The sequence below is a fragment of the Melanostigma gelatinosum genome (genome assembly GCF_949748355.1).
Source record: "Melanostigma gelatinosum genome assembly, chromosome: 21".
Classification (NCBI taxonomy): Eukaryota; Metazoa; Chordata; class Actinopteri; order Perciformes; family Zoarcidae; genus Melanostigma; species Melanostigma gelatinosum.
The window spans coordinates 13266905-13284809 of NC_136654.1; the positions used below are offsets into that span (position 1 = coordinate 13266905).

At 41.2% G+C, this 17905-nt stretch overlaps 1 protein-coding gene across 1 annotated transcript; it reads right to left on the reverse strand.

Annotated features, from left to right (window-relative positions):
* Positions 1-4551: 4551 nt before the first annotated feature.
* On the reverse strand, positions 4552-17496 carry LOC306795258 (zinc metalloproteinase-disintegrin-like 2d). The gene is made up of 23 exons (XM_079293716.1): positions 17416-17496; positions 15911-16017; positions 15239-15312; positions 15052-15127; positions 13853-13929; positions 13223-13421; positions 13075-13140; positions 12805-12867; positions 12558-12727; positions 12386-12467; positions 12136-12278; positions 11174-11360; positions 10804-10893; positions 9858-10047; positions 9275-9377; positions 8934-9099; positions 8779-8859; positions 8577-8661; positions 8019-8139; positions 7776-7932; positions 7650-7688; positions 6315-6365; positions 4552-6057 (listed from the first exon to the last, which is right to left on the reverse strand). Exons 1-23 carry the CDS (start codon positions 17483-17485, stop codon positions 5956-5958), a joined length of 2499 nt encoding a protein of 832 aa, XP_079149842.1. The 5' UTR covers positions 17486-17496; the 3' UTR covers positions 4552-5955.
* Between the last annotated feature and the right edge of the window lie 409 nt (positions 17497-17905).

Below are 17905 nucleotides of genomic sequence, written 5' to 3' on the forward strand. Positions count from 1 at the left end.
CACCACAGAAGAAGAAGTCGTCGTTCAAAGAGCGCCAGTTAACAGGATGTAGAAAACATGATGGAGCTAGAAGAACCATAAAGAGAGAACAATAGTTCAGGTTCCCGCCGCGTGATCTGGATCCACTCCAGAATGTATCGGGTTCTTCTTCGGTCCGCTCTTCACTAAAGTCAGCCCAGTAGTAGGCGTCACATGAGGGAACCACAGTCCAAGACCTCAATGCTGGGGGGACGACTGAGTCCAGAAGTCCAGAAAACCGACATTTGAAAGAGAGAGAACGGATAAACGAGCAACATGTGAGAAATTATTATGAGCATATTTCACCATTTTGTGACATCTGACAAACGATGAATCAATTGATCCAGTTAGTAATCAGCTGATTTATAGTCATTCAACGGGACCGGAACTCGCCAATGACTTTCTGGTGATCTGGATTATTCGGTGTATGAAACAGTTTGTTTAATAATCCGCATAAATTCAAATAACTTAATTTATCCAACAGTCTGAAACCCAAAGAAACGATCAGTTAAGAAAACAGTCTCCGTACAATCAATCGATTAATCGGCTGATCTTTGCAGCGCTAGTCGTTTAAATCTTCCGTCTATGACATGAACGTGACATCGCAGCACAGTCGGTGTCTTCAGTGAAATCAATGACTTCTTGGAAACCAGTGAGCGGTTGAATGTACTGCAGGTTCAGGTTGACGTTGGGCCTCAGAGTTCTATTTATGAAGTTCTAGTGCAATGAAAAGTTTATTTCTTTTGTATTTAAGTAACTCGATCTGTCGGTTTTCTTTCCATTTCAGTATTTGTTTCCATCTGTCTCTGAGTGTTTAATTTGGAAAGAACGTCTGTATAAAGATCAAATGTTTGCCTGGTAATAAAATAAAATGACTTTGGCATGACTCACTTTTTGATTCATATTTCACCTTTTAGAATGAATTCTAGTAACTTTAGTGATCCCTGAAGTTTTCCTCTCAACATTTGTACTGTTTAGAAAATGTTAGCTAAGAGGGTGAGCGTCGTACCTGTGAAACCAGGGGTCTCAAACTCCCGGCCCGCCACGTCATTTTATGTGGCCCGCGAATCCGCCAGTAAAAAGTAAAAAAAATATATATATATTTTTAAGTTAGACTTGATAATAACAATATCCCCATCGTCAACATTATGAGATAGAAAGTCATAACTATGATAGAAAGTCAAAATTATGGAATGGAAAGTCAAAATGATGAGATACTTAAACAGTCATAGAAGCAGCTCTTTGGCTGGTTACTGTACATTTGATACATTGAACAGTTATTGTAATAACTTGTTTAATATTTGTCTTTGCTATTTTCTTTAATAGTTTGATCTTTGATAGAGTAATGTGGGTTTCTTAACCCTAAATTAAAAGGATTTAAGTTATAACAACAGAAATGTGCTTAAATATATGTTTACATTTATATGCATGCATGTACAATATTTTTACACTTGAATAAACAATAATCAAATGCAGAGAGTTATTTAACAATATGTTACGAGTAGTTACATTTACAACCGGCCCTTTGTGGGCGACCATGATGCTGATGTGGCCCGGAGTGAAAATGAGTTTGAGAGCCCTGTGTGAAACGTTAGCATGTTAGCATTGAGCTAACAGCACCTCGGAGCATAAATAAATAAAATATGTTTGTTTCTGCTTCTTCTCTGCTGCGTCTCAGAAGGAAGTATTGTACTCTTTATTTCTCCTACATTTATTTGATGACTTAAATTACTTTTATTAGATTATTTATATAAAATGAAACTCGTAAATTATGATGCGTTATTATAGGTTGAGCCACCATTATATAAATAATGTGATGAACACATTAATGCATCAACAATTATAATCCAGTAATATTCTGCATGAAGAGTACTTTTGCTTTTGGTACTTCAAGTATATTTTAGTGCCAATACTTTTGTACTTTAGTACGATCTTGAACGCAGGACTTTTTCTTGTAACAGAGTATTTCTACACTGTCAGTGGTACTTTTACTAAAGTAAAGAATACTTTGTCTTTGAAATCAACTGTTCTCAGAGAGCAGGAACTTTATGGAGTTGAATTGTTCACACGTTTCTTTGTTTTCTTTTAAGAAAGACGTCACGATCTGTTCAAGTTGAACTTGTAAAAGTACAGTTTGAGTTTGTCCTGGTTTAAACAGAACAATGGAGATACCATGTAACCAGGAAGAGAATGTCCAGTTCCTCAGCCTTCAAAGTGAGTGACTAACAGTGAGTCACTTTTGAGGCGCTTTTAAGTGTTTTCTACAACATGTGGAAGTGATTCGTAAGCAGTGTTTGATGACTTTGTTGCAGAAATATGAACGAGCTCATCAGTGATGTTCTGTCTGTTTGACATTTAAAGTGATTTGTCACAGAATGTGGCCAGAAACCCTGAAACCACACAGACCTGTCCTGGTTTTACCTTCTTCTCTTGTTCTCGTGGATTATTCTGAAACTGGAGTTCAAACACACAGACGGCTCCTTGTTTGACTAAACGCTCAGACCCCCTTTGAGGATGTCGTCATGGCGCATCATCTCCAGTGAGATGTGAGTGAGCAGCAAGCAGAGAACAAGCCTCACTCTCTGTAAACAGTGTTTTATGAGCTGAATCATGAAGTGAAGCAGAGAGAAAACACGGCCGCATTCCTCAACTCCCTCCTCCCTCCCTCCTACTTTACACTTCAATTTAGACGTCTGGGATGAGTGTGATGAAGGATTTACTCTTCGTTGGGTCGAACAAAGAGAAACGTTTGCTGCGTATTTGTTCTTTCAACTTGTGCACAAAGTCGGCTCCATCAATGTTTTTCCCAGTTTGGTGTGACCTCAACTATCCACCATCTTTTTTTGTATTTATTTATTCGCCAGGGACAGAGCACATTTATCAACATTTCAGTTTCCACCTCAATGTACATGTACTAGAGTTAGCTAGAGAGCTAACTCTCATCTGTAGTAGCCGAATATCAGTGCAACAGCAAACACTATAGTCCAGCACAATACAATAAAATACATTTGGTAAGAACAATGAGAGTACGTATGTAACGGTCGTGTCAAAGATGAGGTAGTCTGATTACTCATGATGGTTAAAGGTTATTACTGCTTCCTCTTAACTCAATGAGGCTGTTTAAGACTTGCTACATGTTGTAAGACACCGTCTGTTTGTAAAGAGACTCAATAGGTTTCAGAGTTGTCATGCTTGCTTTTGTGAGCAGCTTGTAAAACAGTATGTCATGTGAGCAAAAGATCAGAGGACGCATAGAGATAGGAGGAACTGAGACCTGATCTCCAGCAGAAGGGGAACACAATCCCTGCATCTGGTGGAAAGACTGAAACCAGGAGAGAGAGAGAGAGAGAGAGAGAGAGTAAGACCTGGTCCCTGCTGAGAATTCAGCCTCTTGTCGTGTTGTATGTATCACATGTCTGAACTTGACCGAGTCTGGAATGGAGTAAAACTAACAATGTATCTGTCATATATTTGTGGCCCTGCTGCTGCTGATGAGAGCTGTGAGAGTCAATCTAAACGGCCCGCACAAAGAAATGTACTGAGATGTTCTTTATGTTTGACTGATGCTGCGTTCACACTGAGGCAAGGTTGGTAATCTGGATAAAACCAGCGAAAGTACGCTGGATTAAAAAAAGAGAAAGTTGCCAAGTTATCAACACTACATGGCTGTAGTGAGTACTGTTAGTACTGTTAGTACTCACTACAGTACTAGTTCTGTATAGTAGTATAATAGTACTGTTACCACGTTCCAAATGACAATCATCCAACAAATCATGTTTTTGGTTCACCCTGTTCTGTTCCTATCTGAAGAAAATTCCGCTATCTTGTCGTCAGCGCTGATAACGACGTGACTAAGACGAGGAGCGCTTGAGAAACACTTCATGTCGACTCGGTGAAAATGTAGCAACGCGTCGCTGTTTTGATGCTTTTGTCGCCCGTAAGTGTGAAGATCAGAGTCTGGAGTCGCTCTGTGTGAGGCTTTACTCAAACAGCACAGCTGATGGGGATGTTATTCATTCCGGAGGTATTTTTTATTGGATAAATTAAAGTGTTTGACCTGATGATGTCGCCAGATGAAGAGTCAGAAAAGTTATTCATCCTCAGAGGAACATGAATGTCTGAGCCAACATTTCATGGTGATCCGCTCAATAGTTGTGGAGACATTTTACCCAAAAATCTACAAATGTGAATCTCATTGTGGCGCTGGAGGAAAAAGCCAGCAGGATGCAGCCTCTGGGGAACATGAATGCAGACTCTTACTGCTAACTTTCCTTGAAATTTCTTGTTTTTTTTCCCCACGAGAACTCTTGAGCCTGTGTTAAAGTGGAAACAACCAAATCCCATCATCCTTTGTGTCCGACTGGAGCAGGAAACCCAGATGACTCACTCTGACCCCTTTCCTTTCGCGTCCCACCAGAGACCAGGAAATACTGATGAACTGGTAACTGATGTGTTTTGCTGGGAAGAACAATAGAAGATTTCACGGTAGGTTAATAAATATGTTACAGAGAAGTAAACACAATGGACTTTATTGAGAAAAATGAAACTTTTAATAATTTTGCAATTCACATAAATACATTTCTGAAGAAAAAACAGCAGATACTAATGCAACATACTTTTGTAATGAAGTGCACTATATTTGTTGCAGAGGCCTCTCGTGGGAATTCATTTAGTTTTTACTTTCATTCAGTCACGACGGATTAAAAAAAGATCATCGCTCCAAACTCAAGTTTTCAGACCATTCGGTGATATCCTGCTGATTTGTTCATGCCGTGGCGGTATGAACCTCTGTGTTTCTGCTGCCTTAGAAAGAAAAGTGCAGTAAAACAGCTAAAAAAAACAAGTGCAGTAAAACAACAGCTACTTGTTCCTCGAGGCTCCGTCACACACCTCCCCTCGAGACTGGAAACAAAGGAGCATGTAAATGTTTCAAGCTGAACCACAGTAAACTAATACTAGTAGTAATCAGAATACTGTGAGTACCATTCGTAGGTTTTCAAGTACAGTGCAAAAAAAGTGGTACAAAATGAACCTTGTAGAAGGCACAGACTGGCTTTGGACAGTTTAGGGACTGTATGGAAACGATTAGTGTGTGTGGAGGACAACTGAGGCTCTGCTCAGCTTTATTTAACTATTTTATTGGAGAAAAATGGTTCCTGCGAGCTTCGTCAGCACTGTTGCAATCGTTTGCGCTGCTAGGACCGTTAGCTTCTAGCCGCTAGATCAGACATCTCTCTGTTCAGAGCCATCGATCCCGGCTGTATGTGTTGTAGCTGAGTAGCGATACCCGGCCCTAGCTTTCATCAATATTTGTATATTATCAATGTATGAAATGACAACATGAAAGGTGTTTCTGGTCGGGATGAACCGAGATCTTTTGGGAGCTTTATCGTGAGTTTCGGCTCATAGTTTATTCTGTTTCACTCTCAGCGCTCTCATAGCCGCGTTTACAGAGGAAAAAGCTCTAAAAACCTGCCGTACTCTACCTGCTGAGCAGCAAACAGCAGACCGACTGAGTTAGAGTCTAGCTGGTGAGCATAGTGGAGCGTTTAGCAGCTAAAACAAGCCAGATATTTGGTGGTGGAGACCAAAAACAGAGCTACAAACCAAACGTCACATTAATAATCATGACTTCCCAGACGTTCCAGCCTCTCTGTTTTCTCAGATTAGAAAATGCTTCTTAGAATAACACACAACTCTTCACACTCTAATCATTTTCATACGGTCCCTTGCACAGACATTAAATAAACATTTTAAAAGTACTGTTTTCATGTGAGCACCACTGCTCACGCTGTCATGAGACAACTTCAAAAGTTTTTTTTCCCACAGCTGCTGTGAAGCTGTTGGTCATCAGAGACATTCTCAGTCGGCCATCTTCAAGACAAAGACTCTCTTTCTAAATGTGTAACCGCATGCTGGATGTGAAACGCGATTCTTTCAGTGAGACGTGAGTCTGTGAAGTCGTGGCTTCGCTGGGAGCCGAGGAGGGCTGGGTTTGACCGGAGGGACGGGAGGAGGAGGAGGTCTGGCTGCAATACACTGGAAAACAAAAGATGCATTTTCGACACGTTTATAAATATCACGTTGCTACTTGTGAATTCATTTGGTGGCTTTGAGTCATGACAGAAAACATGTTGCAGCAGCACAAGAAACTCTCAACTGATGAAGACGCTGGAGCCGACAAATGTTTGGCTTCTCTTTTACTTCACAAACTTATTTAAATTATGAATCGATGATCAGAACTGTTGGCTGGTCAGCTTCACCGCTGAGCAGTGAGAGCAGCAGAAGTGACTCACCTGAGTTTTACTCAGAGGAGGTAAAGGTTTAGATGGAGGTACAGGTTTTGTCTGGTGAAGAAGAAGAAGATATTTGTGTTCAATCATAGTTGTATTCAGTCTGGTGGTATTCTATATATTACTTATTAACAAATCTCATGAAAAGACCAAAACCATCAGGGAATGTGTAAAAGTAGTGTGTGTGTGTCATTCTTCCTCTGACCCTCACAATCATATCGATTGGCCCAAGTATGCAAGCACATACATACATATATATATATATATAATATATATTTATATATAGCACCAATGACCAACAACATTTTTTAAATAAAACGTCTATAAACAAAAAGCATTCTATAAATAAATGGTCCATGGACTGTATGAGTACGTACAGTGTGTGCATGTAAATATGTCCACTGTAAATAAAGTGTGGGACTTATTCAACTAGGATTATGTATCCCTCCACCAACCAATGAAGTCAGTTTACATTCATGTCTAAAATGTCATCACTTCATCATTTTATCCTTTTAGACATTTGTGTGAAATTGTCATAATTAGCATATCAATTCTTGAGTTATGGCCAATAAACGTGTTTTGTGAGGTCACAGTGACTTTTGACCACAAACAATCTTATCCGTTCGTCCTTGGTTTGTGCCAAATTTAAAGAAGTTCCCTCCAGGCGTTCTTGAGATAACGTGTTCACCAGCAAACTAATTGTGCATCAGAAAGTGTCAAATGATCATGTGTGGCTAAACTGTTGGAGGGTTTTTGACACCCGAGTGACGGTCTGAAGGGAGAATCTGTTTTTGAATCTGGTTGTTTTGGCGTACAGTGATCTCCATTGATGTCCATTAAAAACACATCAATGAGCCTCACTGTCGCTCCTTCATCACCACCAACACACTAGTTTATTCTGACTCAATCACACATATAAACACCAACTAGAGCGCCACATGTGGATTCATCCGCCGCTGAAAATAGTCCCAAAAGAAATGCACTATTTACTCCTGTTTACTTTAATACAAACTAACGTTAGCAGCTGTTTTAGGAAACTGTTGAGACTTTTTTTTAAATGAAACTACATATTTGTGATGTGCTGTGTTAAAATGAATGTTGTAATGAGATTGTTGGTTTTGGTCGTTTCGTGGGATTTGTTTACGGTAATAAAACCACAGACCTTCCCTTTCTGAGCAGTTGCTCACCACATGTCTGAATACAGATATTTATCTCCATGTTTTATCAAAGTCTCTGAACTTCAGCAGACTAAAGTCGCCGACTCTGAATGCGATCCTCAGTCTGCATTATGCAGAGACTGATCACGTGGCAAGTTGTTTTTGTTCTTTTAAAGCTTACCGGCTCAGTCTGCGGCGCTGAGGAGAGTTTCTTCGGTGGCTGGAAGAAGAAAGCGGTTCATGAGTGTCTCAGTTATTTGCATTTTAATCAGGTCATCTGTGAATACGTGATGCATGGCGTCTGTACCTGAGGAGCAGCTCTGCTGGGACTCACGGTGACGATCAGAGGAGCGCAGGCTTGTGTTGCTGTCGACTCCATGAAGGTGGGCGGACTGATCTGAGGTCTGAGCACACTGTGCTCCTGAAACATGGGGTTCAGCCGGTCTGGAGCCGAGTGCACTTTCCTGTGAAAAGAAGGAAACGTATATTCAGCTGGTGAAGTCTGAGACGAACACAAAGGAGACGAATATGAGGGGATGCATTCGGCCACCTTTTGGAGGTGTAGTTGTCCATGGTGTCCTTCTTGCAGCACAGCAGTCCTGCAGTCACTGCAGCGATCAGCAGGAGGATGGAGACGGCCGCACACACTCCAGCTATGATCCCACTCTGACCTGCAGGCGGGGAAGAGGTGAGGAAAGTGTTGTACACCGTGTACCAAAGTATTTCAAAACTTCCGCCCGCAAAGTGTCTCTTCTTCCTTCTTTTATTTGTGTTTTTAGCCGTTTACTGTGACGACCGAATAGTTGCACAATCACTGAACAAACCGTCATATCTCACGTGAAAGGCCACTACTGATGTTCTATCGTTTTATCAGTTGATAGTTAAAGAAAAGTCATCATGGCTTTTAACTGAGGTCAGTTCTTAGATCTCCGGCATCAGGAAAACTTGATTCGGTCGACGCTGGAAGAAATAGGAGCTCATAATGAATCATTCATGTTTCTTACTGGAAGAATGACTCATCAGGTGTGACCTGTGTTTGTGTGAGTGCTGCTCACTGAGAGCTGACGGTCAAACCGACCACACAGTGTGCTGTCATGAGGTCCTGTACCTTGAGGTAAATCTGCATACTGGATGTCACAGTACGGTGGAGCCCAGCCAGGATCACAGTGGCACTCTTTCTTGTGATTACACACCTGAGGATCAAACGCAACAACATTCATCTCAACACCCGAGTCCAGACAACTTCTGTCAGATTCAAAACAGCTGCACAACATTTTTTAAAGCCTGAAAAAATGAAAAAAAGAACTCGCCCCATTATTGTTGCATTTCTTTTCACAATCGCCCTTTTTCCCGTAAACAGACAGATCCACACATCTGCTGCCGAGGCAAACCTGCGAACAAATGTTTGATTCTGAGCAAAACATCCAACATCAGTAACGTAACGAAGGCGTCTCCCCGCTTTTACCTTATTGGGTCCACATCTGGTTCCGTTGGGCACCATGTCCATGTTTCTGGTCTTATCGTCGTCCACAGCCAGTTTACATTCGATGCTGTACACGGTGTACGCTGCCCTTTTACCTGTGATGGACTCGCCCCCGCCTCCACAAAACATAGATCCGCACTTAAGATTCCTGCAAAAACAAAAAGGACAAATCAAGAACTTGTTGCCACAAAAACTAGCTTGAAACATACAACATTTCATGTGTTCTTTTGCTACTTTTCAGTGCTGGTGCTGGCTTATTTCATGTGCTTATTTTTGTGATAAACATTTGGACAGAAAGCGAGCCAGACTACGATGATACGTACGGTGCAGCGCAGGGGATGTAGCCCAATTTGTTCCTCCCACAGTTAGCGCCTTCTTCGCCCCGTCTGTTCAGGTTGAAACACACATCTGATCCAACTTTGGCCCCTGAGGAGAAAAGATATTCATAGTTAACCTTTTGAATTATGGCGTATTCATGACAGGAGACAAAACAAATAGATCTGGTTGGTGTATGCCTCCACCAACCAGACAAGATGCAGTTTCATCCCTGTCTGTTCAAAATGTCTTTTTGTTTTCATTATTTTCTCATAATTAGCACGTGAATTATTGAGTTTTCAGTCACCTTCGACCACCAAATTCTAATCAGATCATGTTTGAGTCTAAGTGGAAGTTTGTGCCAAATTTGGAGAAATTCCCTCCAGACGTTCCTGAGATACATTTACAAGAAAGGACAGGACGGACGTGGTTCGGCTGCACAGAATGATTCTGTAATCACAAATCCACTGATTGGTCAGTACCACCATGTGACGGTGAAATTTACTGAGACTACTAGAAACAGACTCCTGGAGGCTCGGCTTCCTCTTTTGGAAAGAAAACAGTGAAACGGTGTCTTTGTGTGGAGGGTACCTGGTCCAAACAGCCTCCAGCAGTGCTGCTGATGTGTGGGGCATTGCCCGTTGTAGCAGTAGCCCTGGTAGCAGGGTTTGCCGTTCATCTCAAAGCCGTCTTCGGGACACTCCTCCGACGCTCCGGTACAGTACTCAGACAGGTCGCAGTCCCCGGCTGACTCTCTGCATACACTTCCAGCCGGTTTGAACTGTCGGGTTGAAGCACATTTCAGGTGATTCAGTGGATAAAACAGGATATGTAATTAGCTGTGTCATATTGCATGACTTCCAGTCTTTGAAACTGTCATTTGAGGAAGGATGTGGTGAAGTACATCACCCTCTATTTCCTGTTATCGAACTGCTGTTTTAATGTCCTCAGTTATTAGCCAGACGCCGGGTGTTTGGTCCAGACTGAAATATCTCAGATTCTACTGGATGGATTGGCACAAAGCTTTGTTTCGACATTCATGATCCCCAGAGGATGAATCCGAACAACTTAGATGATCTTCTGACTCCTCTGCCAGTGCAATCAACAGGTCAAGGACTTCACTAACACATTGTGAATATCTCAACTTCTACTGAACCGATTGGCACAAAGCTTTGTTTAGACATGCATGATCCCCAGAGGATGAATTCTAAAGACTTGACCTTTCCTTTAGTGCCACCATGAGGTTCACATCTGCGGTTCTGATTGGACCAATATTTGATGGATTGCCATAAAATATGACACATTCAAGTCCCCCCTCTGGATAAATTCTCATAACTTTGGTAATCCCCAGACCTTTTCAAAGTTTGTATTCGTCTAATACTTTGGTTTGTGACCAAATACCTGCAAAATCAATGACGTCCCATCAGCCTCATCTGTGCTTTAGGTGCTAATTAGCAAACACTAGCGTGCTGAAGAGGAAAACATTTGCTTTGTTTCGTTGAGTTTTCTTTAAGAGCATCAATGGGAGCTGAAGTACCTGGCAGTTGTCACAGCATTGTCCATGAGCACACTGGGATCCTTCAGTCAGGCGACATGTTGAGGCGTCACAACACGGGTTATTGCATTCCTACAGAAAAACATATTCTTTCAGTTTTTCAGAACAGATCATATTTAAATCTCCCACACAAGCAGCATCTCTGCCAAGAATGTTGTCTCTCTGCTGTGAGCACACAGGAAAACTATTTTTATTTTTTGAGGCCAAACTCCAGCTTGGCATATGCTCTGAATCACAACTGCCTTCTTCTCCTTTTATTAGCTCACAGGAAACCACACCAGTCAGCTAAAACAGAGATCCAAATAGTATCGTTCCTCACCAAAGGATATAATTCAACTTTCCAAGGTTTTACCTCCACAGTGCCGCAGTCACACTCCTCTCCAGGGTCCAGCAGGGCGTTGCCGCAGCTCGGGCCCGCGGCGATGCTCCGACTGGAGCTGGGTTTGAACAAGCAGCTGGGCTGAGCTCGCTCCATGAACTCAGCAAGCTGCTCCACGCTGCAGCTGCTGAAGAACTCCGGGAACGCTTGATTTCCTGTCCTGAAGAGGAGCAAAGAGATTTCTGATTTAAGATAGAGATAAACCAGTATATACACTTGGCCATTATTGGCCACAACTATGGGCATTCATTTGCAGGTGTAACGACCTCCACTCTCCTGGTTTCAGTCTTTCCACCGGACGTTGAACCTGCTGCAGGGATTTGCTCCCATTTGGACACATGAGACACACGTTGGCCATGTCCGTGTACATCCAACGTTTTCTAACTACGCGGACGTGCATGGACGGAGAAACTGGAGAACTTTGAGAATGTCGCTTTGCTTCGAGGAGAAACCCGCACGGAGTACAAAAGATCCAAACGTTTCCTCGTCAGGATCCGGAGTCAGCTGGGAATGTTCTTGCAGAAAGTATAACCGAGGCTTTGGTGAGGATGTTGGTGATCATGTCCGGCTCACAGTCCAGTTCATCCTGAAGGTGTTGGATGGTTGAGGTCAGGACTCTGAGCAGTTATTCTACACCACACTGGGGAAACCATTACTATGTGAAGCTGGCTTTCTGGACCGTGATTTGAATGTTGAAACAGGAAAGAGACGAACACAAGCTGCTGGAAGAACTCCATCATCTGTAGCCGGGTGATTTCCCTGAATTGGAGCTGAAGTGGCTCAAACCAAGGACAGGGCTTTGTGTACATACTGTACTTTTGCCACATATTTTGTATGTACAAACTGGAAGTTCATGATGTTCTGGCTGAAATATGACACTGTATTGTACCTTGCAAAAATAAATATCGGCTGCAGCAAGACAGACCTAAGCTCACCTGAGCTTCTCTGCCATCACACAGTTCCCACTGCTGTAAGATGGACCGCACAGACAGCCTGCAGCGTCATGGGACAAGCCGAAGTTATGTCCCATCTCATGAGCGATGGTGGAGGCGAGGCCTATTGGGTTGTCATGATGGTCCTGAAAGAGAAATGCACTTCCTAAATTAAGCAGGATGTTATTGTAATGTAGCCATACACTCCCCTCATCTCCAGGATTCATGCAAAGGAAGTCCGTTTTTGAAATACCTGATTGACTCCACCTGAGTTTCCAGTGCACATGGCGAACTTATTCGCCAGTCCGACTGTATCTCCGTCAAAATCTTTGCCACTGTTGAGGCAAAAAAAAGTCAAACATCAGGTCAAACCGACAGCATCGCTTTGTTCAACATCTGCACAGACGTCTAAGGCCGGTCCTCACGTCACAAACTGGGCATTGTCGTGGTTCTCCCTCTGCAGCAGATCGGCCTGTCGCCACAGGAGGAAATTGTCCAGGGTGGTCTCCGAATTAATGCCAACGTCGATGTAGTCTCTCTGCGTCCAAATCTCCAAGCCCACCAGCATGATGCGGATGTTCAGAGGTCGATACAGCTGCAGGCAGAGGAGGAGATGTTACTCAGGAGCGAAGGTGCTGAGAGCTGTCGGTTAAGAGTTTCCACAACAATTACCTTGTCAACGTGATTTATAGCTCCGAGAACACGGGATCTAGTCTGGCTTCCATACAGCTGATACTAGAGGAAGCGAAGACACAAACATGATCAGATTTATTCATCATTCTGCTGACATGACAATCATTTCTACGCTATTGACGCGATCATTTTGACTTTAACAACGTATCTTAAGATGTATGGAGAGGACCTCAATCATTTTGACATTACTGATCCAGGTCCCTGACTTTACCTGCTGCCAAATTGTCGTAAAGGAATTTAAATATTTACCTCAGTATTGTCCACGACCACAAACAGCTCCACAAACTTCTGTGGACCTGCGATGGGTTTAGTTTTCTGAAGGAAAGAAGGAAACGTTCACATTGATGTTCATAAATGGATCAACCGTAAACCATAAAACCGTCCCCATGTCACCTACCCACGATCTGGACCTGAAGAGGCCAGCGAGCCGGGGACCCTGGTCCTGGTCGTACGGCATGGTGGCGGTGGGAGAGGAGCCACAGCCGGGCCTGCCGCTGATCTTCAGGTTCTCCTGTCTGTAAACTGCATGGTCACCATCATCAGTCTGTCCCAGAGGCTCGATCAAGTAAACCTGCTGCCGGGATCTCACGAAGCCACTGCAAGCACAGACAACAAGAAGACGAGCGCTTCATTTACGTCCTGAAGTAAAAAATAAACATGATCGAACAGACGAATGGAAATGATTTAGTTCTCTACAGAGTGTCGACACAGATCGATCAATCTGTTCTGTATGTTTTGGTTTCGCTTCCTACAAGGCAACTCTAAAAGACACGATTCAAAGGGGCTGAAATAAGGAAAATGAATTCATCAGAACAATATTTAAAGACACGATAAAAAGGAAATTAAAAGACTAGAAATACAGTTATTGTGCAGGTACAGTGTAACAAGCTGCTTTTACTTACGCAGACTTCAAAAACTAACCGATTACTAAATATCATGAAGCAACACATTTCACAAATATCTGAGAAACTCTTACCGGAGATAATGTAAGCGGGAAATTAGAAAAAGGAAGTTTGAATGTTCTTACCTAATGCCTGAACAAATCCCAACGCTGACTGAAGAGTCCTCCGTGCCTTTAACGTGGCCGTGATAGTAGCAGTGCTCCTGCACGGAAACACACTCATCACATTAAAGACATCAGCGTGTTTGCTTACTCTCAAAGGCTTTCTGTTTTCATACGACTTTATGAATCAATCAGGAGTGTTTGATCTTTATCACGTTGGGTTCACTTAAACTCTCTCATTATATAACTTTGAGGACAAAGTACTCAGGTTTCCAGATACAAATGTAAATATTTCTGTGTATTTGCTATAATGTGACAATTTAAATATTGATTTCTGTGCAGGAAAAAACATCCAGATCTTTATATCTCTTGATTATCTTTTATAATGAATCCATATATTTCTTTTAAATTAAATGTCAAACAATAGAGAAAAAACACCTTATTTCCAAACTATCAACAACGTTATTAATGTTGCTACACCCACACCTGCGTCTTTAAAAACTTGTCCACGCATTTATCTTCAGCAGACTGGACTACTGTAACGGTGTGTTTACAGGTCTCTGTAAAAAATCCGTCAGAAAGCTGCAGCTGATTCAGAACGCTGCAGCTCGAGTCCTCACTAAGACCAGGAGGGTGGATCATATCACCCCAGTTCTGATGTCTTTGCACTGGCTTCCTGTCCAACAAAGAATTGACTTTAAAATCCTGCTGTTGGTTTACAAAGCACTGAATGGTTTAGGGCCAAAATACATCTCTGATCTGCTGCTACCTTATGAACCATCCCGACCCCTCAGGTCGTCTGGGACCGGTCTACTTTCTGTTCCCAGAGTCAGAACTAAACATGGAGAAGCAGCGTTCAGTTTTTCTGCTCCACATATCTGGAACAAAGTCCCAGAAAGCTGCAGGTCTGCTGAGACCCTCAGCTCATTTAAATCAAGATTGAAGACCTTTCTGTTTGCTGCTGCCTTTAATTGAACCACATTCAATTAATATATTCATCAATTTCCTGCATTTCTGCATTTTATTTCTTCCACTGCTTTTTAATGTTTTAATGAATGTTCTTAATTGTTTTTAAATCTCCTTTTCTTTTGCCTTATGTTTTGATGCTTTTAATGGTTTTATGTGAAGCACTTTGAATTACCTTGTTGTTGAAATGTGCTATACAAATAAACTTGCCTTGCCTTCATTTAAAGCTTCAGACGTAAATGAAATCAAAGTCTCACCTCATTTGGAGACGTCGTCACCCGTTTTCCATCTCCTGAATAATGTGTTTCAGTGAAGCCTCTCCCAATGAGATTCCTGTAAAATATAAAATATATAATATTTATATATATACATATATATATATATATATATATGTATATATTTTTAAAGACTCAATGTAAGTTTGAATTAAAAAACGGTGTTAACCTGTTTTTCTCCAGGTGAATTGTGTGTTTCCTTCCTTCAATGGTCAACTCGTACTGAACCTCATCAGGATAAAGCTGTTTGAAAAACGTCCGTCAGTCACAAAACAACGATTGATCAAAATAGAAATGCGATCATTTTGCAGTTCAGGGAGAAGTTCTCTCATCCTTTACTCGGGTAAAAGAAATACAGCAAAACCACAGTATGTAAAAGTGCAGAATGTCTCTCTTATTGTAAATGATATATAATGAATTATTGTTATTAATGCTCACATTTTAATGTTATAAAGCTGGTATATTTAAGTACATTTACTCTGCGCTTTTATACTACTTTGCGCTACATCACATTTCAGAGGGGAGTATTGTATTTTTTACTGCAAAAAATTTGACAACTTTGATAATCATTATATATGTTTTTTGCATAAAATATGAGGCACTCTTTTAGATTTAACGACCCAACAGTATATAAGGTCGTACAATGAATTAACTACTTCTAACTACAGCAGTACAGCCCTGTATGCACAGTAATGAATCAATAATAATAATAATTCACTGACAGAATCATGTTTTTGCTGTCCACACTTCTGTAGCTGCACTAAAGTGACATTTTGAACATTGTTCACATTCTATCAGCTGATCACATATATTCCTGACGTGATGTCTCAGGTGAGGTCACCTGGTGGTCCTGCAGGCTCCTCCTCGGTCTCCCCTGAAGCCTCTGAGGTGTGACCACCTCGTACTTCTCCACGTGAGACAACATCCCCGAAGTCTGCACGACACACACTACACACGACAACAAAACACCGTTATTTAACGTTCACACTGAATATGTGAAGGAACTTAAATCTGCCTTTCAATCTGTTTGACAGACGAGACATAATCAACACTTCCTGTTTATACTGCTCTAGTCCTAAAAACACTATTTTAATCTTCTTGCTCAGGATAATAACTTATTATCTTTTGAAATCATCTTTCAGGAGCTTGAAGGCTCCACAATGTAACTCTGACAGGAGCCCAGTCTGCATGCTGAGTACTTTACATTTGATACTTCTGTACTTTTACTCGAGTATAATTCAGACCCGTTACTTTTAGTATTTTTACAGTGTGGTCAGCCTTTTGTTACTTTTACTTAAAGTGGCAATCTTAAAGATTTCAGTTTCAATAAATCTCTGTAAAGTCACCTACAGCCATGTACCCCTGATTAAAGTATTGCAATATTTATATATTTCAGTACAAACTGTGTCTGTGCTGACGTTCCCCCAAAAGACATTGATTACACACAAAAATTAGAACTATGCACTCAATTCTGAACACTTGGAGCAAATGCATCAACAGAAATAAATCAAACCGAACTCTAAACACAACTACGGTGTGAACGCTGGATACATGTGAAGCAGTTGGAAAAGGGTTCAAATCGTATGAATGTCATTGAAATGACGAATAACATCAATAATCTGTAAAAGAATGACTTTAAGCAAATTGTCTTACGATTAAGTACAGTCTTTTTGAAACAATTCACTACTTTATTGCCACATTAATATGGTTTATTTGCCTGACAAAGACAGAGAAAGAGGAAAATAGTGAAGACATTCACTCATAGAGCACATAATACATTAAACAAAGTTCAAAACTTACCTGTAGAATCAAAACAGCATCAAACTAAATCACAAGAACACCAGAGATAATAAACAACACTATCACCTGTAGGGAATATAGCAACAACATCACAGGACCCACTAGATAAAGAGTGAGAGCCTCTCTCTGGAACCTGATTTAATGCGTCTAAGTTTTAGAGAATTAAAAAGGCGAGATGTGTCCTTTAAAACTCCAATATTTCTGGAATTTAAATTCAATAAAATGAATATATTGGACATTTTAAAAATTGTTTTTTAAGGAGAAAGTCTCTGGTGCTTTCCTTAGAATAATAATGGTGATTTCCGCCCATTTCAAGGTGGAGGACATTTACACTCTTGTGGAATGTGGAGCTGTCCACTTGTTTTACTGTTGTTAATAACCAAAAAACATTAAAACAACAAATACTTTTTTTATGCAGTTTCCCAAACAACACAATTAATGTTATTATAATAAGCAACAACCTTGTCCTGTTCAAACATCCTTCAACTTTTCTAATGTCGGGAAACTCTCATAATAAAACTATTTATGATATGATTGAACACTTACCCCACATCAGCCACAGTGAGACCATGTTCACCCCCACGATGGTGCGCTCTGCTCGGTCACCTCCGCTCATCTCACCGTGAATCATCGATAAGAGCTCTTCCGAAGAAAGCTCCTCCTCCGGTTGGTTCTTATCGCCTCCTCACATATTTACCGGAATAACGAACAGTCAAGTGAGCTATAATTAGAAGTAACACGCAAAAAAACAAAGACTTCCGGTGAAATAAAACATGTCAAAATAAAAGCGCTAGCTAGCTAACGTTTACAGCGAGCTTGTATAGGACGCGTTTATAATCTATGCGGTGAACTATCGAGGCAAACGTTGTTGTTTTTAAGTGTATATTGTAACAAATTCTTAAAGAAAAATGTGTTATGACCCATTCATTGATGTATCAACGGCTCTACAGACCGGAAGCAGCACTGAACCGTTGACACGAACTTCACTCATTGAGTCACTAAAACGCAACTCTTCATTATTTAACGTTTTTTATTG